We start from the raw sequence: 24,372 nt of genomic DNA on the forward strand, positions 1-24,372 counted from the left end.
CCATTCCCTGATTACTCCCTGTGTATTTAAGCCCTGTGTTTTCCTGTGCTCTCTGTCGCGTCGTCTGTTTAATTCCATGTCAGTCTGCATTTTTCTATGTTACCTGGTATTCATTCTGCGTCTCTCTGCCATCTCTCTTTGTGCATTTTGCTCCTCCTCCTGTGCGTGTCTGGTTTAAGTTTTGTTCTTTAGTTTTCCCAGTTTAGGTTTGTTTACTCCCCGCTCTGCTCTTCCTGTTTTTGTCACCTTATCACTGCTGTAAATAAACACTCACTCGCACCCCAGCCAGTGCCTGCATTTTGGATCCTTTTTTCAGTACTCCACATGACTGCTCCCCAGCCGTGACACATTCTGTCTTCTTATATAACTAATTATTGCTAATTGTTTTTAGTTAATTCCCTGAGTTTCAGTCTTCCTGTCCTGCTGTGTTCTGTGTGTTTTTAATTTTCTGTTTCCGTTTCTCTTTTTGTTACTTCCTGATTTATTTTGAAGCTTCTGTCCTCTTTGTCTTCTTGGATTAATTTCAGCAGCATCTCATTATTCTGGTTTACCTCATATGTATATTTACAGCCTCAGTCCTCCCTTTGTTCTCGTGTTATAATGTTTTATTGTTTGTATCTTTTCTGTCAGTCAAAAGATTTAGTTTGCTGTTCTCTTTTCACAGATTCAGAGTTTCTGGAACTTTGCATTCAGCCAAAACAAAGGTTTGTGTTTAGTTTACAGCTGTCTGCTAATGACGGTCTTATCTTTCTCTAAATAAAATCCAAGTGAATAATGAACCTTATGAACAGAGCTACAAACTGAAAGGCTGACAAACCCTGTTTGGTCTTTTTCTGGTCGTACTGCCATGAACTTTGATAGCATGTTAAATGAGTCTCTTTTTGTTGCTGTTTTTTGGCTTTTGCTGCAATTCCATGGAGACAATTTCTGATTTTATAGAGGTTGTCACACTTAACGATAATTCATTCATCAATTGGATTTGATAAGCAGGACCTGGCTGCTACTTTCATTACTTTTCATCAAGCGTTTTTTGAATTCTTCAAATGACCGTGCAGCAAAGAACCACCTGGTGCTCCTGCCCCACACAAATGGGTGACTGTGACTGTGCCACTGTACAAGCAGTCAAAGGTGGACGTGTTGCTGAGGAAGGAGAATCTACAGAGCCTGATGAACCAAGAGATAAAGCACAAACATGATATAGTCTCAACAAATTAACGTGACAAAGTTTTTTCCTGTGGTCTGGAGTGGATAAGAGATCATTCTGTTCTGACATTTGCTGTATCACAGTATTTGGCCCAGAGACTTTCATACAGTGTCCCTACAACTGGCAAAAAATGCCAGGACCTGGTCACCATCATTAAACTGCTGCTTCATTGAAATATTTCACCCTGACCTGAAACCTTTCCAGGTTCTGTTTTGAGTGCCTGCCACATAGTTTGTGCCAGAAACCATTAACATGATCAAATTCACAGGTAGTTCATCTGAGACCACTGATTCTGCAGCACTGCTAAAGGTCCTCATACCTTTGACCAAAGACCAAATAATTAGGGTTAAATCTTGTACTCTGCCAACAGAAGCCATCGTAAACCTCGCTTGCAGTCACCTTTCATTTCTGTGCCACCTTGTGGAGCCCACTTATGAACCAGAACATCCCTCATTCAGACGCTGCACTTCTAACTTCACTAAGCTGCACTCTGTCAAAAAGTACTTAGTAGCATCAGCACACTGTTTGAATTAGCTCTTGCTGGGAAACTGAAAAATGTTCAGGAACATTTAAATCTGGTTCTATACACAAAGACTTTATGCAGTGTGTTACAAGAAGTGGTTACTCTCAGCCCCCAACCAAGCGCACACCCTGACCAGTGTCCTGAGAAAAGGATAACACCGATGCCAAAATGGATTCTTTGCTCCTGTCACAAAGTGTTTTTACAGGCTGCCATGTTATCTTTACCTTTGAGTGATACAAATATATCTGACACAAAAGAATATTTTTGTGCTTCAGATCTGACTTAAGCAGGGCCTCCTTCAGAGACCATGGAAACTGTTCTTGCAGGAATGTTAAGAGCAGCAGGTTGAACATTTTTACCTGTATGAACTAAAGGACAGTCTGCTTTCCAGTATGAGTTGTCATGGCAAGTAATAGCCCTACTGCAGAGCACCATCTGTTGAAATTTTTGGTTAAGTCCATTGTAAACTCAGCATGTGACTGCTTATTAGACTTTCTCCATGATCTGAAGCGTTGATGGTAAGCTTCTGGTACCCCAACTACCTCCTAACTTGCCTGCTTTGTTCCAATATTGCTGCAATTCCAGTTTTTCCTTTTTCACCTTAGATGTCCTTTTGTATGCCCACCATGTCTCTTCTCATTTGTACAGTAATAGCCTTTCTTGCTGCTTAAATGACTAGACAACAGACTGACCAATGCTGTTAACTAGTCTGCATTTTAACTGTCAACACCACCTTTCTTTATGCAGAGTTTAACAACTCTTTAATGTCATCTTTTTAGCAGTTTATTTCCAGTATCGAAGGGACTAATGAAATGAGACGCACGTTTCTTAGATTCAGTCTTGAGCTGAACATTTTTAGTAGACGACCAGACCTTTTTACCGACTTGGTAGACAGGTGCAGAGACTCTGACTATCTGTTAGGCGTTTGTTGTGTTCCACTGACCTGAGGAGGGCTGCTTGAATAGATCTCCAGATCCGGCAACAGCGTCAGACATGATGTTAAATGCAAGGAACCTCCAGTAACTGACAGCAGGAGTGTGGGGGGTTGAAATCCCAGGGACGCTTTGAATGGTGACAACCCAGCGGCCGAGGAGCTCCTTAACCCTTTAATGCATGAATTACGACAACCTCAATCAGGATTATTTGCTTAAGTATTTTTAGTCATCTTTAGCCATGAGAAAAAGATTTTGGAACTTCATTTTTTAAAACATGTACTTTTCAAATAGTTTTTTACATGTCCACTCAGGAGGACAACGTACGGTTTGACTTATGAATTTGACAAACGAATAAATAATATACACTGGTGTGTGTTTATGTGCAAGTATAGCATCAACACTGACACAAATACAAGAAAACAGCCTTTGAATAGCCGTCCACTGTAGTGACCACTACGCGTGAAAGGGTTAAACAGATACCTAACAGGCTTTTTCTAATTATATTTTCTTTTTTATGTTACAACTCATTTTATGAGGAATGCTCATACATCCATCGTACAAATACAACTACAAATATTACAAACTGGAGTATCTTTCAGGTCTGTTCATTATAACTTAATTGTCAATGTTAATGATTAAACTACTGCTATGCACCTTTAAGGTTTATAGATTTTGCAGCTTTCTGTGAAAATTGAAATGAACCCACATCATACCGACATGTGAATACAAATCTTTTTGTCCACAGTGTCAGGTATGGAGCTGTGCCCCTCTCCTTTAGGCCTGGAAAAAGAATATGCAACTCTCTTTACCACTGACTCCCTCCACTTCCTGCATGAACTGATTTCTACATTTGATGAGGAGGTGGACGAGGTAGGACAGCCAAAAAACCTCTTTGTGAATAAATGAAGGACTTGTTTGAGTTAGGATGATTCTCTCCTCTTCAGATTCTACAGCTGAGAGTGTCTAAAAAGGCCCAGCTGGATCTCACAGGTGATCTGCCAAGCTTCCTGGAAAGTACCACACATATCAGGAGAGACCCAGACTGGAAGGTCCTTCCCGTCCCCTCAAGGCTCCAAAAGAGACATGTAGATATTGGAGACTTGGCACCCTGTGATACTGAGCGCTTCATTAAAGCTCTTCTGTCACCAGCACAAGGCATACAGGTGCTACACAGGTGCAATAATACAGTACATAGAGCTAAAACTTTAATGTTCACTGCTAAATGTTCCACATTGGGTTTGCTCATGTCAGTTTATTATTTTGTGCAGAAATGTTGATTTTTTTTGTGTTAGTTTCAGCATTATTAAAACTCCAAAAAGGTCAGACGTAAAATGTAAATAAAAACAGCATGTAATGATTTGCTAATTTCATAAACCTGTTTTATTCACAACACAACATAAGAAATGTTTAAAACAACAAAATGTACCATTTTTATAGGATTATAGTTGCTCAACAGTCCTTGGTATTCTTTGGTCACACATTAAATGTTTTAAATTGGTGAAATTTATTTATTTGGTTGTTTCAAACAGGTGAAAATCCAATAAAATGGGGGAGGATTTAGCTAAACCAGAACCAAAACCCTCGATAGATTAGTTTCCTCTTAGACCGTTTAATCTAATGTCTGCCAACCAGTTTTAACACTGTTCACCTCACAGCTGCACAGTCTGGGTTTGTTAAAAAACTAAATTCTTAATATTGATTTTTTATAATCATGTCTGACATTGTTACCTTAATTTATATATTAATATTGTTTCTTCTGAGTCATTGCTGACTTTTTTTTCTTACAGTGCTCTTTTTGGTTTCTGCAGGTTGACTTTGATGATGGAAACTGCCCGACTTATTACAACCAGATCAAAGGGATTTACAATGTTTTTAAAGCAGTGCATAACCTGTTCCCCAGTGAGAGCTCTACTTCATCTTTATCTTCAGTTTACTCTGAGAGACACAGTCCGTACAATCTTAGTAAAAAGAAAGAACAATATATTGCCAAAAGTCTTTACTCGTCTGCCTTCACATGCATATGAACTTGAGTGACAGCCAGGCTTAATCCATAGGGTTTAATATGATATCAGTCTACACTGTGCAGCTTTACCTCTTTTGGGAAGAACTTCTACAAGGTTTAGAAGTATATTTATGGGAATATTTTACCATTCTTCCAAAAACACATTTGTGAGAAGGCCACGTGAAGTTTAGAGGTCTGTAGCTACTGTCTTTGCAGAAAGTTGGTGACTTCTGCACACTGTGGGCCACATGACCCTGCTCTGTAATTTTACCTGGGCTACCACTTTGTTTCTGTTGTTCTCGTCCACTCCTACTTTGATATAATACTTGAATGTGGAATATTTAGCAGCAAGGAAATTTGTCCTTCATCCTCTCACTGTACCATGCTGGAATTCCTTGAGCTGCCGAGAGTAACAGTGTTTGAAAATTTAAGTTTTAACTTGTAAATCCTTAGAAAATCCTTTAAAAAAGCTGTGTTTTTATTTTTACCATGTTTTCTCATAAGCTATTCCTCTGGTGTCCTTCATCTGCAGATGTTCCACATATATCTCAGGCTCCCGTGCTGATGCTGCGTCCCCGTGCGTGGAATATGGTGGAGCACAACATGATGGTAGTATTGAATTTTCTTAACATCAGTTTGTTACAATGGTTGTTTTGTTAGAAGCAATCAAATGTGGTCTGAATAATAGACATAAGGGGCACAAATTCACTGAAATGACAGATAGCTGACACAGAAGTGACACTAAGGATCATATACATGAAACAATTGGTGAGAAAAATAACGTGTGGTTTTCTGTCGTCAGGTGGAGGGGAAAGAAGCTCCTGGCCCTCTCTTTGACTTTGGGCTCCTCATGTTTCACTGTGGAAAGGCACTGTTTGAACAGAAGAGTGGACCCTTTTTCTACCTGTCAAAAGTAACACGTGCAAATCTACATATGTTTAAATATGCTGATGATTTCATTTATCTGGGTTTGCACTGTTATCCTTTGTTCTGTAGGTGGAGGGCTATATGGAGGCCAGGCTTTGGAACAAAATATTTGTTTGGACACAGCAGAAGGTTTGCACTATTTTTTGTGTTTATGTATAAACTTGTTTTTGTAGTATGTCTTGTGTTTCTGGCTTGTAGGGCCACTGTGCACTGGCCCTACAAGCACTGACAGCAGCCTACAACTGGCCTGTCACCTACCTTCCCTTTTCTCTCATGCACCTTGTAGAAGAGAGTTTAATGTGGAAGAAGTGGTTGATAAAGACTGACAAACAAAAGAGAAAAAAGATGGAGCTGAAAAGCTAAAAGCTCTTTTATCCTTTAACCTCAGGGCCTCTACAAGAGGCCTAGGTGAGCCTGAAGGCCGTGTGCAGCCGTGTGTGTGTGTGTGTGTGTTTGTGTGTACCAAGTATATATAACAAGTATATATAGGTATATATAATTATGTTGAATCTGAAAACACATCAGATCTCAAAATGCAGGCTGTTAGGAATGAATGCCACATTCTTTGATAGAAATGAAAATGATCAACCTACAGAGTGCAACATACTCTTTGACTAACCAATGCACTCTCCTCTGCAGTAGCCTGGTGTACACTGTGCAGAGCGTGATCCTTCTATTCTTTAGTCTCCTTTTTGAAAACAGACATCACTCCAGTTCACCCAGTACACTGTTCCAGTGTTATAGAGACATGCTAGCCAGGACAGTCCCACAACATTTCGAGCCTAAATGGACTGCATGCACTGTTGACTGCTTCTATAAATGTATCTGACTGAATCCATGCCTCACATGTGTCTAGCTGGGTCTTCCTCTGGGCAGCATCAAGGCCACAGTCCTGATTGAAAATGTGTTAGCAGCCTTTGAGATGGAGGAGATTCTCTATGAGCTGCAAGAGCATTCAGCAGGACTCAACTGTGGTATCTGGGATTACTCAGCCTCCTTTGTCAATAAGTTTGGTGAGTTGAACATTATAGATTTTAGTCTGTGAAAAATCTGGACCCCACACAGCGTTCAGGTGACTGTTTTCCGTTTCTTTTATTTAACACACAGAAATGTTTCTTTGTGGTTTGGCACCGAGGTCTTTTCAAGGCAGTCAGCTTTGCAGCTGACTCCACACTCTGAGGTCTCTAGTCTCAGGTCCCTGGCGTTACTAAAAGAAAAGAGACCTCGTTGGTACAATCATCTCCACCCCCCCATTGCATTGCCCCCTTGAGCCCCCTGCACCACCCCTCCACTGCAGCAGAGCTAGAGACCCCACTCCTGACACACCCCTGTCATTTTAGTTTTTTTTCTTCATTTCAGCACCAATTCTTGTGAAACCACAGATCTTCTGCTGAAATTTAGCTGATTTCCATATTGATATTAAAGCCATAGTACTTCAGATAATATTATAATTTTGATATTATGTTTCCAATCTAAATCTGACTACAAAATAATATTTTAGATTTCCTTTTAGTCAATATTCATGGGACTTAAGAGTTAAACCGCAGCCTAGTGGAAACTTTAGTAACTCTTAACAGTCCAGCAACTTTTCACAGTTCATAAACTATACAACAAAGGACATGATCAAAAAGTCAAACTGAACTGAAGAAGTTCCCCAGGTCATCGACCAGCCTTCCTGTTGCCTGACCGCCATAAATATGTGAACATGGAGAAGCATTTTCTGCGCAGCTACATGGATCTGTTGGTTAAGACATGTCATCGGCGAGGAGCATTGGCCACTGGAGGCATGGCTGCGCTGCTGCTGCCTGAAGACCCACTCAGTGACGCCTATAGGAGAGTGTTGGCTTCTGTCACAAGGTAGAAATATCTCCCATTAGATACATGCATGCTCATAGCCTGAACATGCAGGCTTGTACATAGACTGTATGTGAAAAAGTGTTTTGCAGTTTCTAAATAAACATGTTTATTATTAAGGGAAAACAAATCAATCCCACATGGCCCTGTGTAAAAAAAATGTAAAAATAAATAAATAATTGTGACATAAATTAACCATGGTGTATCACATCTTTGGAAAGCTAAGTTCAATTTCTGTTCCCAGGCCTGATTACTGCCACACACTTAAATAGGACCTTTCCATGACAAAGTGGAGTAGAAAGATCCTCTAAAGCCAGACATCATGCCACAATCCAAGGAAATTCAGAAACAAATGAGAAACAAAATAATTGAGATCTCTCAGTCTGGAAAAGGTTATAAAGCTGTTTCCAGAGCTCAGACTCCAGCAAACCCCAGTGAGAGCCATTATGAAGAAATGGCCAAAACATGGAATAGTGGTAAACCTTCCCATGAATGGCCAGCTGACCAAAATCACCCCAAGAGCGCAGCGACAAAAGACAGCAGAACAACATTCAAAGAACTGCAGGCCTCACTTGCCCCAGTTAAGGTCACTGTTCATGACTCCACCATAAGAAAGAGCAAAACTGGCCTGCATGGCAGATTTCTAAGATGAAGACCACAGCTGAGCAAAAGGAACATAAAGGCTCATCTCAGTTCTGCCAGAAAACATCCTGATGATCCCCAAGACTTCTGGGAAAATACTCTGTGGACTGACGAGACAAAAGTTAACTTTTTGGAAGTTGCGTGTCCCATGACATCTGGCGTAATTATTACAGAGCATTTCAGAAAAGGAACACCACAGCAACAGTAAAATATGGTGGTGGTAGTATGATGGTCTGGGGCTGTTTTGCTGCCTTAGGACCTGAAAGACTTGCTGTGGTAAATGGAACCATTAATTCTGCTGTCTACCAAAACATCCGGAAGGAGAATGCTCGGCCATCTGTGACTTCAACTTAAAGTGCAGTTGGTCCTGCAGTAAGAGAATGAGCCACCTCTGAATGGCTTAAGGAAAACAAAATGAAGACTTTGGGGTGGTCTAGTCAAAGTCCTGACCTGAATCCAATTGATATGCTGTGGTTATATGACCTTAAAAACGTGGTTCATGCTTGAAAACCCTCCAGTGTGGCTGAAATACAACAATTCTGCAAAGACGAGTGGGCCAGAATTCCTCCAATGCGCTATAACAGACTCCTAGCCAGTGTTGGGGAGTAATGGAATACATGTACCGCCGTTACGTATTTAAAATACAAAATATGAGTAACTGTATTCTGTTACAGTTACCAATTAATAGGTGGTATTCAGAATACAGTTACTTTGTTGAAATAAATGGATTACATGGCGGTCTTTTCCTATTTCATATGTTAGGCTATGGTCTCTCTATTTTCGGTGATTCCACGCTGGTGGAAACCCAAACAAAACACACAATAAGAGGCTCTAATGCCTGTGTCTCAACCTCGCAGCCCATTTCACTCCTACTTGCGGCCCGCATAATGACGTGAAGAAATATTTTTTATATTTTTATTTTTTTATTTAATATGAATCCAACAGGCAGAGTGTTACAGGCATAGCCCTAAAGAATGTAGCCTCATGGGCAGTGTAGTCCGTGCTGCAGGGAGAATGGACTGCCATCCCCGTTATGTGTCTGTGAGCACCAGGGAGGGAGAGAAAGGAAAAGTCCGAGTTGTCACGGAGCAGAAACGGGAGCTGGAAGCATGTAAATATAATAATAACCACTGCAGCCAAGAAGAGTGCCTGACGAGCCCAGTTGTAAATAAGCTATTAAGACTCGACTGTACACTGTGTACAATAAGTTCTGTTGGAGCAGCCTTTCAACGCCTCTCTCTGTCTCTCGCTAGCAAAGTTGACCCAGACAACAAAGTAAAGCTAGTTTTCGGCTACGAGTCCGACACGAACCCGACGTATTAGCCAGAGGTCCCTTTACTACGGTTCGGAGCTGCGGACCTGTTTAATATACGCGCGGAATAGTTTTCTATACGAGATTGCTGAAAAAAAGTGCAGCCTTACCTAATGTCCACCTACTGTTACTCATTTATATTAAGATTTTAACATCTAGTTGGTATTGGTATGGCGAGTATCCTTCAGTAAATGTAATAAATCACACAGCAATAGTACATTCATGTAGTTGTAAAAAGCATGATAATATATTAAGTAATCCAAAGTATTCAAAATACGTTACTCTCAATGAGTAAAATAACAGAATACGTTACAGAATACATTTTGGGGCATGTAATCCGTAATCTGTAGTGGAATACATTTTCAAAATAACCTTCCCAACACTGCTCATAGCCAAATGCCTAATCGCAGTTGTTGCTTTAAAGGTTGGCCCAACCAGCTGGTAGATACTATTATGTTATTAGTTATTATTGATCACTTATTCACACAGGGACATGTAGGTTTGTATTTTTCCCCTTAATAATAAACACCTTGTTTAGAAAAAGCATCTTGTGTGTTATCTTTGTCTAATATTTAAATTTGTTTGATCCACACAGCGTCAAAACTATATGCACCCTCACTAATATTTGATTAGAAATTACAAATTACACCTTGACTAGATGCTTTTTTAGCCATCAACAAGCTCCTGGCATTATTCTTGCTAGATATCTGACCATTCTCCTTGGCAGAATTGGTAGAGTTTAAATTATTTGGTTTCCTGGTTTATAAGGATAAGCGTAGTCTACACATTTTCAGTAGGGTTGAAGTTGGGGCTTTGGGAAGGCCAATCCAGAAGTGTACAGTCCATTTCTAAAACTGTAGATTCCAGGATCATCAGTTGAAACAATTGTACTGTACATAAAAATAATTTTTTGGGGTGTGTCCTCACTTTGCCAAGGTCTGAAAGAAGACCCAAACTGCCACCCTTATATGAGAGAAAATTTGTTAGAATGTTCAGGAACAACCCAGGAACCACCAGTGCTCAAGCTTACCTAGAACTGAAACACCAGTGTCACTGAAACACAGTGAAGAAAGTTTTACACCAACATGGACTGAAAAGGTGTTGACCAAGAAAGAAGCCTCTGCTCCAACATCGTCTGCTTCAAGTCAGCTGAAATTTTCAGTTATCCACATGGAAAAGCCAAATGGCTTCTGGTGAACTGTATTATGGTCAGACAAGACAAGAATGTTGCTCTTTTAGCCACAATGAGGAGAAGAAGAAGTAGGGCTAGCTTCACTAGGGTTAGGTTTAGCTTTCAAACCTAAGAACACTGCACCAGCTGCCAAGTATAGTGGCAGTATAATCATGCTCTGCGACTGTTTTGCTGACAGTGGTACTGGTGCATAGTGGATAGAATAATGAATAAAAGACGCTTCACTCTGAATTCTTCCATTTCACCTTAATCCAACAGCTGACAGTCAAAACTTGGAAATAACTGGTTGTTCCAATAGAACAATTTACTCAACTACACATCAGAACTGTGATGGAAACGGACAAAGCAGGCTAACATTAAGCTTGTGGAATGGCCTTCCCAATGCACTCACCTAGGCCTCATTGAAAATTTATGAACTATGCTTATTAGTCAAATATGAAGCTAGAAATACACCAGAAGCTTGTGGATGGCAGCCAAAAGCTTCTGTTGAAGTACAACTTGCTAAAGCACATTTAGAAAAATATCAGTGGAAATCTATGAATACTTTTCACCCTGTATGTACTTCTGACACTCTGAGCCTCTGTGGATTTTTTTCAGTAGATGTCATAAGCCGGGTTGGGTCTGTCATGCTTGGTGCTGTGGCAGGCAGGATGCAGAGGGATGAACTTACAGATGCAGTTTTATTGCGCTTTGCAAAAGACACTCAAAAAATAAACTCACGAAAAACAAACCTAAACTAGAAACTGGAAACTAAAAACTAAAACTTGGAACAGGGAGTCATGAGGAGAAACCAGAAACATGGAGAAACTCACAGCACATGGGTGTGGGAAGTGGAAAACACGGGGCATAAATACACAGAGAAGTAGCTGCCAGTGGCAGTGACATGGTTGGTGGTCGACCACGTGGTCAACGATACTTCACAGGGGCCCGGCAGCGGTGAAGAACCTTCTCAGGGGGCTCAACCAGCCAGCTCTGGTTTCTCTGGCTGGGGCTGCACAGGACTTGCAACAGGCTCCGGTGATGGGTGTCCCCCATGCTCAGGCAGTGAGGGACCCCCTGCCTTGACCTCTGCAGCAGGTGGTGGCACGAAGGCTGCAGCTGGCTGGACACGCTCGGCTGATTCTCCAGCTGGCAAGGCTTTGATCAGTGGTTGTTCATCAATGGTCATGCCAATTTGCATATTAATGATCAAGGAACTGACCTCACGGCCCATCGTTCATTCAGTGGTGCTGGTTTCAGTCATTGTGCAAATGTACTGTTTATAAGATTGGGGAAACCTGCAGTCAGCTGAGACTGAAGAAGTCACTTGGATGAGTGATGAAACGTTTCTCCCACTGAAAACACTACGTCCAGATGAACAGAATCAACCTTTTGGGATAAACTTACAAAATAAATAAACAAGAGGGTGATGAGGGAGGAGGAAGAAGAAACATTTGGGGAACACAGCTGAGGCAAATACACATAATAGCAAGACAGGAGGAAGCAAAACTGAACACACTGAACACAGGATGTGACACTGTCAAACTAAAACAGGAAACACTAAGACGGTGATTAAAAATACCAGTCAACATATACTGGTCAAATACACAGCAAGACACAACCTGGGAGGAAGGAACAGGGGAAAAGACAGACAGAAAAAACCCACCCGACCTGTTCTAGACCCTGACAGGATCCAGACCTCGACTTCTCAGAATCCTTTGATTATGTACTGTAGTTGAGGTCTTCAAGTCCTCACAACTTTCTGAAATCATCTTGATGCAAACTCAACCATTCAAGTAAGGAAATCTCAGAAAGTTGATCCCATTTTAATCCCCAATGGATTAAAATCCCAGTCAATTCATATCCCAATGAACAGAGCCCACTTTGTGTGATTTCCTTACCTGGATAACTGAGCATGCATCAAGTGAAATTGTAAAAGTCCCCTGGATGAGTGACAGATGTTTCTCCCACAGAAAATAATACTTCCACATGAACAGAATGAACTTCCTGGGATTCTGAAATTGTTCCAGAATTTGTAGATGGTGTTTTTTTTATAGATTGGTGACCCTACCCCCATCTTTACTTCTCCAGGACGTGCCATGTTACTGACATGTTGCCAGTTAACCTGTGACTAAACTATGGGTTTCTGAGATTAGCAAATAGCATTATATTTTTATTTACATTTTACAGTGTGTGTTTGTGTGTGAGTGTGTGCACATGTGGATAAGTGTGTGTGTATAACGCAATATGACAATACATACAATCTAAATACATATTCAATGATGTCCGCTGATCCAGTTGTGTTTTTCCACCTTTCAGGTTGAAGTTATTAGAGATTACTGCAGGTGTGGATGGTTTCATGGTATATGACCTAAATTTGGTTGAGCCCATGCAGAAAGTGAGCACTGAGACATATAAAGCTTTATATGCATATAAAGTTACAGTGATTGGCATATGTGAAACTGTGTGGTAATTCTTCATCTTTTCCAGCTCTTCAAGGGCCACTCTGAAGGAGATAACCAGCTTGACCAGCTCCGAAATGACGTGACAGTATTTCCTGAAGACTTGCTATCCATGCCTTCAGTTAGTGGTTGCTCTTATTAGTGAACTGCAGAACACACCTCAATAAACTTTTAACAGTAATATTACAGTTAGCATTAAATTTAATTGATTGAAATACATCAGATTTTAAACAGCCTGACAGCTGGGTAGGAAAACTTCATCAAACAGGAAGAGGGAGTCTTTCACATCCAGATAATGTTAGGCATGAGTGAAAACATCCACTATACCAGATGCATACAATATAGTTTTTTAATAATCTGTCCACAGAATAACCTCTTTGCCTCATTTATTTTAAATGATGAATCAAACATTGTGTTCTTTTCCTAAAGATATTTAATTATTTCATGTTTTGATGGTAAAGTGCGGTGTATAACATAAAAGTCAAATCAAAAATCTCTAAGGGAGATTTGCATCTACTTCATTGAGCTTGATAGTACGACAACTTTATATGAAAGCGTAAAATAAAGTTTTGATGTGCTGTATTTTTCGTAGGGAGGAGTCATGCTTAATGGTTTGAAGTATAACATTGCAGTTGGTGTGCTCTTTATTAATGCTTGGCTATCAGGTTTGTACTTTTATATTATCCATGGAAAAATGCTTATATGCATTAAATGCTATATACCTGCATGTGTTGGCTGTTGATACCATTTTGTGTTTCTAAGGTAAAGGCCACTTCTTCTACAAAGGCCAGGTTGAAGATTCTGCCACAGCAGAGATTTCTAGATCGCAGGTGAGTTTTCAAAGCGAACACCACACAGCATATATTGCTGAGATTCATGAAGAGCTTGCTCTACACCCACAAGTAATTACTATTTAGGATATATTTAAATGTTTTTGACAATGTTGTTTGGGAAACAAGCACATTTCCTTTTTAAATTTGCTCTAATAGATACATATTTAACAAAATGACTAAGATGCACCCTGTAATTTGTTTGTTTGTTTGTTTGTTTGTTTGTTTTTGTTTTTCATTCAGTGTCATGTGGCATGCTTCTTTCTCCTTTTGGCTGCATTTCTTTTAAAGTATCACTGAATAGGTTTTGCTTGTGGGTTAATTACTTCATGTACAGTCAGTGTTGGGAAGGTTACTTTTAAAATGTATTCCACTAAAGATTACAGAATACATGGCACAAAAAGTAGTTTGTAACATATTCCATTAAGTTACTTAATGTGAGTAACATAGTCTGAATACTTTGGATTACTTGATATATTGTCATGCCTTTTACAACTACATGAATGTACTATTGCTGTGTGATTTATTACTATTACTGAAGGCTACCCGCAACCAAGCTAACATTGTTAGCTGAGGTTAGTTCATCGACTGCAGACTGTTAGACTGGAGTAACAGTAAGGTGGACATTAGGTAAGGCTGCACATTTTGCAGTGATCCCGTATAGAAAACTGTTTCTGTATCAGTAATATGTTTTCTTTCTGTCTGCTTTCAGAACTGCACATGATTATTTGCAACTAGCAGGTTGTAATGCAGCGTCCATAAGCAATAACCAAGAAAAAAAAAATTTCAACAAAAAACACTTCTCACTGCTACTAATCTGCTACCAGCTGTTCTGTATATACTGTGGATACGTATTTACAAACATTATTTAACTGCTGCCTCTGTGTTGGGTGCAGAGATGCAAAGTGGCTGTCAGCTGGAGATTAACAGACCGCTGTCCATCCAATCATGCAATCCACATCTACCAACTTCCACCCAATAGAAGTAGAAGCTAACTGTCCAATCCGCAGTCTCCACCTGTGTCACAGCATACACATAGACATGCACTCGTGCACACCATGAAAGAGGGGAAACTGCGTGCACCTCCACACACTCGGTCAGTGCGCCCCAGGGCAGCTGTGGCTACAATGTAGCTTGCCATCACCAGTGTGTGAATGGGTGGATGACTGAATGTAAATGGCCATTTACCATTTACCATTTCATGGGAGGAGCCAACTTAACATGAGCCGTGATCATAGATCATAAGAACATGTTTTGTTTTGTGTGTTTGTCAGGTGTGGCAGTGGGTCCGTCATCAGACCCGGCTGGAGGACGATGGCAGGGTGGTGAGCAGGCAGCTGGTGACTGACCTCATCAAGGAGCTCATCATGGACCTCAGTCCCCACTGTGGCTCTGTTAGGTAAGCAAATGCACCCTCTTTGAAGAGGATATGGTAGGTGAGTGGTTCCAGTGACATCCTTCATTGAAGAATACAATATATATGTTTAATGCCTTCTTAATATAAATAATAATTAATTTTTAATTGACTGATGAATCCTGTGTCCCAGGATATTTGCACCAACGTTTTTGATGAAATGAGAGTTTTCACCATAAACTCAGCATGGAGAAGATTTGTCAAATTATGCCACTAATGCTTTTAAACGTCACAGAAAATGTGGAAAAAATGGAAATGTGACAGATTTTTTGGGGATACCTTTCTATTGCTACTTTTGCTGCAGAAAGATTTAATGAAACCCGAGTTTGTCTTAGTCACATGATTTTTTTTTCTGTCATCCAATAATTTTTGTTGAGCCATAATCAACAAATATGCAGTTTGTTTCAAGAGCGTTGGTCAGGGCTGTGCAGAGATGTTTGAAGGGGGGGTGCTCAAAGTTAAAAGGGGCACAAAGAACCAGGCTGAATAACAACAAACCACATTCATCAGGGATCTAATATGGAATCGCATCACAGAGTCATCAGGTGGGGGCAATGCAAAGCAAACGTAACCCATGTTTACCTGCTGGGGTACAATGTTGCTGCTGCTCCTGTTGCTGATAGTGCTGCAGGGCAGGGTTGTGTTGATCTGAGACTGTAGACATTAAAAAGTCCACAGGAGAGATGGTGGCTGATTAAGCAAGTGTTATAAAATAATAATAAAATGTAAAGATTGGTGTCAACACTTCGAACCTTAAAGCAACAGATTGAAAAACTGTCAGAAATAAAGTGAAACTGGAATATTAGTAGGGCAAAAGAAAGAGGTGGCCATAGTAGGGTAAGAATGTAACAAAAAATACATGCACATAGAACACACACAACACATACAGTATTCTCCAGAATACTGTATATACTATGGCGGCAAGTTTGCATCCTGGTGCTCTGACATCAAGAGTGGGCATTGGTTAATGGTCATCAGGTCATCATGTGACTGATGCAAGCCAGGTCCTTTTATTTAGCTAAACTGTGATTAATAGTTAAATGTTATTGTTGAGGGGCACTCCAAAATAAAGTAAAAAAGAAAAATGCTTGAAGAAAAAGGCACATGGAGCACCCATGTTCTTTTGATCATCTTTTGCTAAAATTTGTTAAATATGTACACACACACACACACACACACACACACACATATATATATATATTAGGGGTGCAACGATACACAAAATTCACGGTTCAGTTTGGTTCGATACTTTGGTGACACGGTTCGATATTTTTTCGATACAAAAAAAGGTTCATGCCTTTTTAATTTGTCATTTATTAAAATTATAAATATATATTTTAACTAAAAAGTACAGTTTTTAAATTTAATGTTGCTTAAACAACAAAATAATACAAAAAAATAAATCTATCAGATCGAGAAATCACTCATCTTTGGAAAAGAGAGTTTATTACAGAGAAATGGCTCTTTCCAAAATAAAAGCTATACTATACGCTTCTTCTGGGGTATATTCTCAGCAGCATATTAAACATATCAGGTCCCCATAAGGAGAATCATGTGCTAACGGCTGTCTAAATGACTTGGGTAAAGTTTGTAGCATGCGTGCTTGTTGTTTTTGTCTGCTTCCACTTGTCTTTGCAGTAGGATGATGTCAGCGTAAATGTGCAGTCATATTCGTTGTGTTCCCACTAGTGCTGTCAGCGTTAATCTCGTTAAAATGACTTTAACACCATATCGCGGCAAATCTCTGTTAATGAGTTACCACGGATTGCCCCGTGCGTGAGGCTGGACAGCGTCAACATGTTAACGAGCTAACTGCGCTAACGCACTAGTTCCCACCAATGTAACTGAGCATTGCATGGCACATCCGACATACTGTTTTGCTTTTGTCCATGACGTGCTGACCATCAGGGTCATGCTTCACAGAATATCTGAATGAGGGTGGGGGAGGTTCAATTTCGGGTAGCGTTGAGGCAGTTGCCATGTTGCAACCAGCTTAGCTTCTGTCTCGTTAGCTTGCGCTGCGCTCAGTGGATCTGCACTCGACAGTGCAGCCTAAGCGGAGTAGTTGAACGCAGATCCAATGAGCGCTCAACACAGACAGCATCGTCAGAAGAAAAGTTGATAAAATAGATTAAAAATTTTGTATTGTTCGATACATATGTGTACCGAACCAAAAGCACTGTATCGAACGGTTCAATACCGATACATGTATCGGTAAGATATGTGTGTGTGTGTGTGTGTGTGTATATATATATATACACACACACACACACACACACACATATATATATATATATATATATATATATACAGACATCCCGCCTGGGGTGTCTGTATCCAGTAAGGGTTCTAAGGCTAGACCCCCCCCATGCTAAGTGAGCCTACCGCAGACATGAGCGAGACAGATAAATATGAAGGCATGCCGGCTCGGATGTCGCCCGGATCAACAAGGTCCGCATCAGGTGTTGAGGAACCAGGGCACCCTGACGAGAAGTGGGCTACTGGAACAAGAAGGCATCGGTGGGCGACAGATGAAAATAGGGCGTTGTTGGAATGTTACTACGCAAGTAACCCTGGCGGAAGGGGTTACATGAATAGGATGAGGGACCTATGGATGCTTCGATACCCAACATCCACAATGACGACGAAACAACTAGTAGCTCAGTGTTCCAACATTCGAAAGAAGGGACTGCTCTCACAGCTAGAGATTGACGAGGTACAACATAAATGCTACGGCAAGGGGGAGCCAGGACGCCAGGTCAGGGGGGAGATAGCATCACCCCCACCCAAGATTGGGTACCAAGCCCCAAGTGCGCTAGGAGAAGGATCATTGAGTGCGAGAGGAACTGACCTGAAAGATAGGATCATGGCCAAGCTTGAAACCTGGACCCCTCGTAGCCGGTTACTGTCATGGTCCTGAGTCTGTCTACTCAGTGTTTTGTGTTTCTTTATATTATTTCCTGTGCTTGTTTATCCTGTTATCTTTGGTTGAGGTTTGCCATTTGTTAAGGTTTTGTTCTGTGCCTGTCTGCTCCCACTTCTGTGTTCCCTCCGTCTGTCTATGGTGTCACTGTGTCCGCTCGTGAGTCTGCCTGTCTAGTTCAGTGTCCTGTCTGGTTCTGTGTCTGTGTTTCCTGTTTTATTCTGAAAGTTCATGTCTCATGTCGGTGTGTTCAGTTTTACCTCTCCCCTGTCTCGTTAGCCTCATTTCTCCCAGCTGTGTCTCCCTCCTGTTGCCCATTCCCTGATTACTGGTGTGTGTATTTAAGCCCTGTGTGTTCTCCTGCCTGTTGCCGGTTCGTCTGTGTTACTCTGCGTCAGTCTGCGTTGCTCTGTGTTCCATGGTTCCTGTTCGTCGTCTGCGTCTCTCTGCCTCTCATCCCTTTTTCGTATGTTCCCAGGTCTGTTATGTTAGTTCTCCCAGTTTAGGTGTCATCAGTTATTTGTCATACTCCACTGCTTGTTGGCCACTACTCCACCCTGTAAATAAACTTCACCAGCATTTTCATCCACTGCTTGCATCTTGGGTCCTCCTTCCTCCAACACCACACGGCTCGCCTCAGCAGCCGTGACAGTTACCAAGACTAAGTGAAGTAGCCTCAGAAGGTCTGCTAGATGACGTTAATGCAGCACTACGGACGATACCTACAGCCACGATTACCGAGACTAACAAGCTGATCTACAATATGGCAGTAGTGATCAGTGAGATGCTTGGGTACAAGTTGAACAGCCACAAGGGGCAGTTTTAAATTCGGTTATTTGAATTCTTTTAGCGGGAGAGAAAGACTTCCGACTCAGAGTGGTCAAGCTCAAAAAAAATCATCTTTATTGTACATTTCCGGAAACGGAGACCTGTAGACACGAGCACGCACCCCCAGGTCTAAAAACATTGCAAGCTACAATACGTATATATAGTTATGCTATACGTCACACACAGACACACATAGTTTTGATCAAAACAACTCCTTCTGTTCTGACTAATGTGTGTGTGTGTGTGTGTTACTTAGTTCCGCTTTTTCTGTCTGGTTTCCTGTATTTTATCAATATGCCTCTGCAGCTCTGCACTAAACTTTCTGTTTCTTAACTTCCCCTTACTAAAGCCTCAGTTGCTAAGGCGCCCTGTCATGCTCTGACCTAGTTCTTTCTCACATCTGGCCTTGGTTTATAAAGGCCTTTATTATTAAAATACATAAAACAATTTAATCAGAAAATAAGCACTAAGAATATATACTTATCTTGTAACAGTACCCTCCATGGAGAAGGAGGCTAGAGGCTAAGATCAAGGTAACATGGAGGGAGGTTAGCCAACTATCAGAGTTGCAGAAAGGTGCGATGAAGAAGGTGCCTAAGAAGTACAGCAAGCTGTCCATACCTGAAACTGCCAAGCAACGACTCACAGCCTTGGCCAGACGCTTGAAGAGGTACACCAGAGAGATAGAAGGCAGTAGAATAAACCAGCTGTTCTCCACAGAACCATCCAAGGTGTACGCTCAGTGGCAGGGGAACAATATGAGAACAGCCCCACCAAGGCTGGAGACAGAGCAATACTGGAAGAGCATATGGGAGAAGGACGCAACCCATAACGGCAATGATCACTGGCTAGTGGATCTAAGAGCAGACCCATAGCAACCTCCCTGAACAGGGTCCAGTAACCATCACAGTGGCAAAACACCCGCTACTGGTAGACCGAGTAATCAGCTGAGACTGCAAGACCAGACTGACCAACCTGTGCACTGCCTGGATTGATTACAAGAAGGCCTATGACTCAATGCCCCACAGCTGGATCCTGGAATGCCAAGAACTATACAAGATCAACAGGACCCTAGGAGCCTTCATCAGGTACTCAGTGGGGATGTGGTGTACAACACTAGAGGCCAACCTCAAGCCCATAGCACAAGTAACCATCAAGTGCGGGATCTACCATCCCACACTGTCCCCATTGCTGTTCTGCATAGGCCTGAATCCCCTCAGTGAGATCATTGACAAGACTGGCTACAGATACCGACTACGGAATGGAGCAGTTGTCAGCCACCTCCTGTACATGGATGACATCAAGCTGTATGCGAAGAGTGAAAGAGACATTGATTCACTGATCCACACCACCAGGATATACAGCAATGATATCGGAATGTCATTCGGACTGGAGAAGTGTAGTCCGATGGTAACAAAGAGAGGGAAGGTAGTCAGAATGGAGGGGATCGAACTACCATAAGGCAACATTGCAGACATAGAGCACAGTTACAAGTACGTGGGGATCCCACAGGCAAATGCGAACCATGAAGAGGTCGCTTCATGGTTTTAAGCTGCAACCACCAAATACCTGCAGAGGGTCAGGCAACTCCTGAGGAGTCAGCTGAACGGTAAGAACAAGATCCGGGCCATCAACACCTACGCCCTGCCTGTGATCAGGTACCCCGCTGGGATAGTAAGCTGGCCAAAGGAGGAGATAGAAGCCACTGACATCAAGACAAGAGAGCTCCTGACAATGCATGGAGGGTTTCACCCCAAGTCCAGCACCCTGAGGCTGTACGCTAAGCGGAAGGAAGAAGGCCGGGGACTGGTGAGTATCAGCACCACAGTCCAGGATGAGACAACGAACATCCACAAATACATCACGAAGATGGCCGCAACCGACCGTGTGCTCAGTGAATACCTCAGGCAGCAGAAACCCAAGAAAGAGGAAGAAGGTGAGGAACCATCATGGAAGGACAGGCCCCTGCACGGTATGTACCGGGGTAGATAGCGGAGGTGGCTGATATCCAGAAATCCTACCAGTGGCTGGACAAAGCTGGACTGAGAGACAGCACAGAGGCACTAATCATGGCAGCACAGGAACAAGCTCGGAGTACAAGATCCATAGAGGCTGGGGTCTATCACACCAGGCAAGTCCGCAGGTGCAGGCTGTGTAAAGATGCCCCAGAGACAATCCAGCACATAACAGCAGGGTGCAAGATGCTAGCAGGCAAGGCATACATGGAACGCCATAACCAAGTGGCCAGGATAGTGTACAGGAACATCTGTGCCGAGTATAACCTGGAAGTCACGAGGTCAAAATGGGAGACGCCCCTTAGGATGGTGGAGAATGACCGAGCTAAGATCCTGTGGGACTTCCAGATACAGACAGACAAAATGGTGGTGGCTAACCAACCGGACATAGTGGTGGTAGACAAACAGAAGAAGACGGCCGTAGTGATCGATGTAGCGGTTCCCAATGACAGCAACATCAGAAAGAAGGAACACGAGAAGCTCGAGAAATACCAAGGGCTCAGAGAAGAGCTCGAGAAAATGTGGAGGGTGAAGGTAACAGTGGTCCCCGTGGTAATCGGAGCACTAGGTGCGGTGACTCCCAAACTAGGTGAGTGGCTCCAGCAGATCCCAGGAACAACATCCGAGATCTCTGCCCAGAAGAGCGCAGTCCTGGGAACAGCTAAGATACTACGCAGGACCCTCAAGCTCCCAGGCCTCTGGTAGAGGACCCGAGCTTGAAGGATAAACCGCCCGCGAGCGGGCAATTATATATGTAGATATATCTATATGTATATATATATCTGTCAAGATCTCTGTCTAAATAAATAAATAAATCTGGGTAAATTCCCAGTTGATTAAACATGCAACTATTTTTCAGTGTATTGATTGTGCATTTTATTGTGCAACAGCTTTTGCACGACAAAACTTGATGGGTCAGTTGAGCTGTGCACCAGGTGTATAAGCACTGACAGCAGCCCAGTGGTTAATTTTCAAATTCATGATGCATGTATAACCTTTAAGAGTTTTAACTGAAACACCACATCCATGACACCTATAATTTCTGAACATCCTTAAATTGCTTATGATGCAAACTCACCTTTTAGTTTTTGTTTTGTTTTTAGTTTTAGTTTTGTTTTTTGTTTGCTTTTTTACAGTTACTTTGACACATACCACCTTCCTAAGCATTGTTGTAGACCACGTACACCCTTTCATGGAAACAGTTCCAATAGTCCATTTGGCTTAGGAAGGTTCTTAACTGAGAGACACAACCTGGAAGTATCTGTGTGGCGACCATGATTAAAGTTCCAATTCTCCAAATACTAAGCAAAGGAGCTTCAGTGCTTTCTTTATTGCCTCCCTTAGCATAGGATGCACTAGACCAGGGGTGGGGAACTCCAGGCCTCGAGGGCCGGTGTCCTGCAGGTTTTAGATGTGTCCTTGATCCAACACAGCTGATTTAAATGGCTAAATGACCTCCTCAACATGTCTCGAAGTTCTCCAGAGGCCTGGTAATGAACTAATCATCTGATTCAGGTGTGTTGACCCAGGGTGAGATCGAAAACCTGGAGGTTTTGGTTTTCCTAAACATGCATATTATAGCATATGTAAGATAATGTTTTCTTTTTCCTTTTCTCGCTCTGATAAAATAGTGCGGCAGAGCAGGTCACCTATTAATCGGAAGGTTGGTGGTTCGTTCCCCATCTGCACGCCAAATATCCTTGCACAAGACACTAACACCAAGTTGGTCTCCGATGCATCCACCAGAATATGAATGTGTGTGAATTTCAGACAGAAAACACTTACACAAGTGCATTGAAAATGTCTGAATCTGTGAGTGGGTGTTTGATGCAAGTTGTGTAAAGTGCTCAGAGCAGCGAAGCACTATATAAAAACCAACCCATTTAACATTTATCGTTGCAAGATAGCTGCAATATTTCTGCCCGAGGGCAGTCTGAATAAGCTATTTTCAGGATTTTATCTTTCTTTTTCAGACAGAGGTTACACACAGCAGCAAAAATGTTCCAGGAGGTGATCGCAAAGAGACATTTTCCAGACTTCATCACTACCTACCTGAACCAGGACCACACCTTCCTCAGCTCCCAGAACACTGAACCCTTGCAAGCTCTGGACAAAGACCTGAGGCGATCGAAACTGTGAAGCTGTGGCACTATATACCTCTGTGTGTGTTGGTGTGTTGGGGGGGGATAGATACATCTGACAGCTCAGATATTTAAACCCTACTTGGGGCTGGGGTCACTGAACCACTATTGATCACCAGATGTTTCAGGTCAAACCATTATGAGCTATTGGGGTCATCAGATGCAAGATGTGAGTGGGGGTTGAGGCACCTGGGAAGGGATCTCAAAACTGCAGTGTAGGTGGCAGATGGTGTTATAAGCCCCCCTCTGTTTAAAGATGGCCGTTCATTAGGTTATCTAAGTTCTTTTGTTTATTAGATTCCCCTTGTGTTTTCAACCCCTGTGTTAAGTCTCCTTTGTCCTTTATGTATTTCATGTCTGCATGTCTTGTGTTGTCAAGTTCATGTTGTCATGTCTGCGTCTCATTATGTTTTATTTTGAAGATGTCCTGTGTTCCTGTGTTCAGTGTGTTTAGTTTTACGTTTCTCCTGTGACGTTGGTATGTGCATCTGTGTCAGCTGTTTCCCCATGTGTTCCCACTTCCCTCATTATCCTCCTGTGTGTATTTAGTCCGTGTGCTTTCAGTCTTTCCTTGTCTCATCGTCTGCAGTTTTTCCATGCCATGTCATGCTTTCAGGCTTCCATATCACATTGCAATGTTTAGAGTTTTTCTTGTCTGTTTTTCTATTCACCAGGGTTTTTCATGGTTCATGTTTCCTTTCTAGTTTACCCAGTTTATGACATTGTTTAGTTTTGCATTGTGTTCACCATTTTATTTTTGTACCTTTTTCTGCCTTAATAAAAAGCTCATCTTCAGTTAAAGTTGAGTTGTAGTATGACCGCATCCAGGTCCACTCTTCACACTTCACACAGTTTGCCCTGGCAGACTGGACAAAGGAGGATTCCTCCTTCAATCCGTCTGTCTTCTTGGTCCAATATGCAGACAGTACAACTCTGCTGTACATCAGCACCTAAACAATAAAAGACATTCTTGGATGTGAAGATATGCGTAGCTTATTTTAGAGTTTAGGAATGTGTTAGATAGGATGTAGAATTATTGTAGAGACACTGACACTGCCCTGGATGTAATAAAGGCCTGAGTGTGTCATAAACTTAGGAATAGATTTCTAGGAGACCCTCCCCCAGTTTGAACTGTGAAAGTAAGACAAAGAGAAGTTAATGTTGAGTGGAAATTCCCCAGGGGATACCT

At 41.9% G+C, this 24,372-nt stretch overlaps 1 protein-coding gene across 2 annotated transcripts; it reads left to right on the top strand.

The window, feature by feature from the left end:
* The first annotated feature begins 776 nt into the window (after positions 1 to 776).
* Positions 777 to 24,158, top strand: ugl (ureidoglycolate lyase). 2 transcript variants are annotated; one of them, XM_019362763.2, is made up of 15 exons: positions 1,035 to 3,261; positions 3,408 to 3,532; positions 3,607 to 3,825; positions 4,471 to 4,561; positions 5,197 to 5,273; positions 5,467 to 5,577; positions 5,661 to 5,720; positions 6,448 to 6,604; positions 7,250 to 7,448; positions 12,890 to 12,968; positions 13,061 to 13,153; positions 13,625 to 13,697; positions 13,795 to 13,862; positions 15,137 to 15,261; positions 23,016 to 24,158. In XM_019362763.2, the coding sequence occupies exons 1-15, from the start codon at positions 3,201 to 3,203 to the stop codon at positions 23,179 to 23,181; spliced, it is 1,704 nt and encodes a 567-aa protein (XP_019218308.1). In that variant the 5' UTR covers positions 1,035 to 3,200; the 3' UTR covers positions 23,182 to 24,158. The 2 variants fall into 2 exon arrangements, 1 of the variants encoding a protein (XP_019218308.1); XR_003221173.1 differs by lacking the exon at positions 23,016 to 24,158 and having other exon boundaries at positions 777 to 3,261; positions 13,795 to 14,958.
* Positions 24,159 to 24,372: the final 214 nt, after the last annotated feature.

Source organism: Oreochromis niloticus, linkage group LG2 (assembly GCF_001858045.2).
Source record: "Oreochromis niloticus isolate F11D_XX linkage group LG2, O_niloticus_UMD_NMBU, whole genome shotgun sequence".
NCBI classification, from domain to species: Eukaryota; Metazoa; Chordata; class Actinopteri; order Cichliformes; family Cichlidae; genus Oreochromis; species Oreochromis niloticus.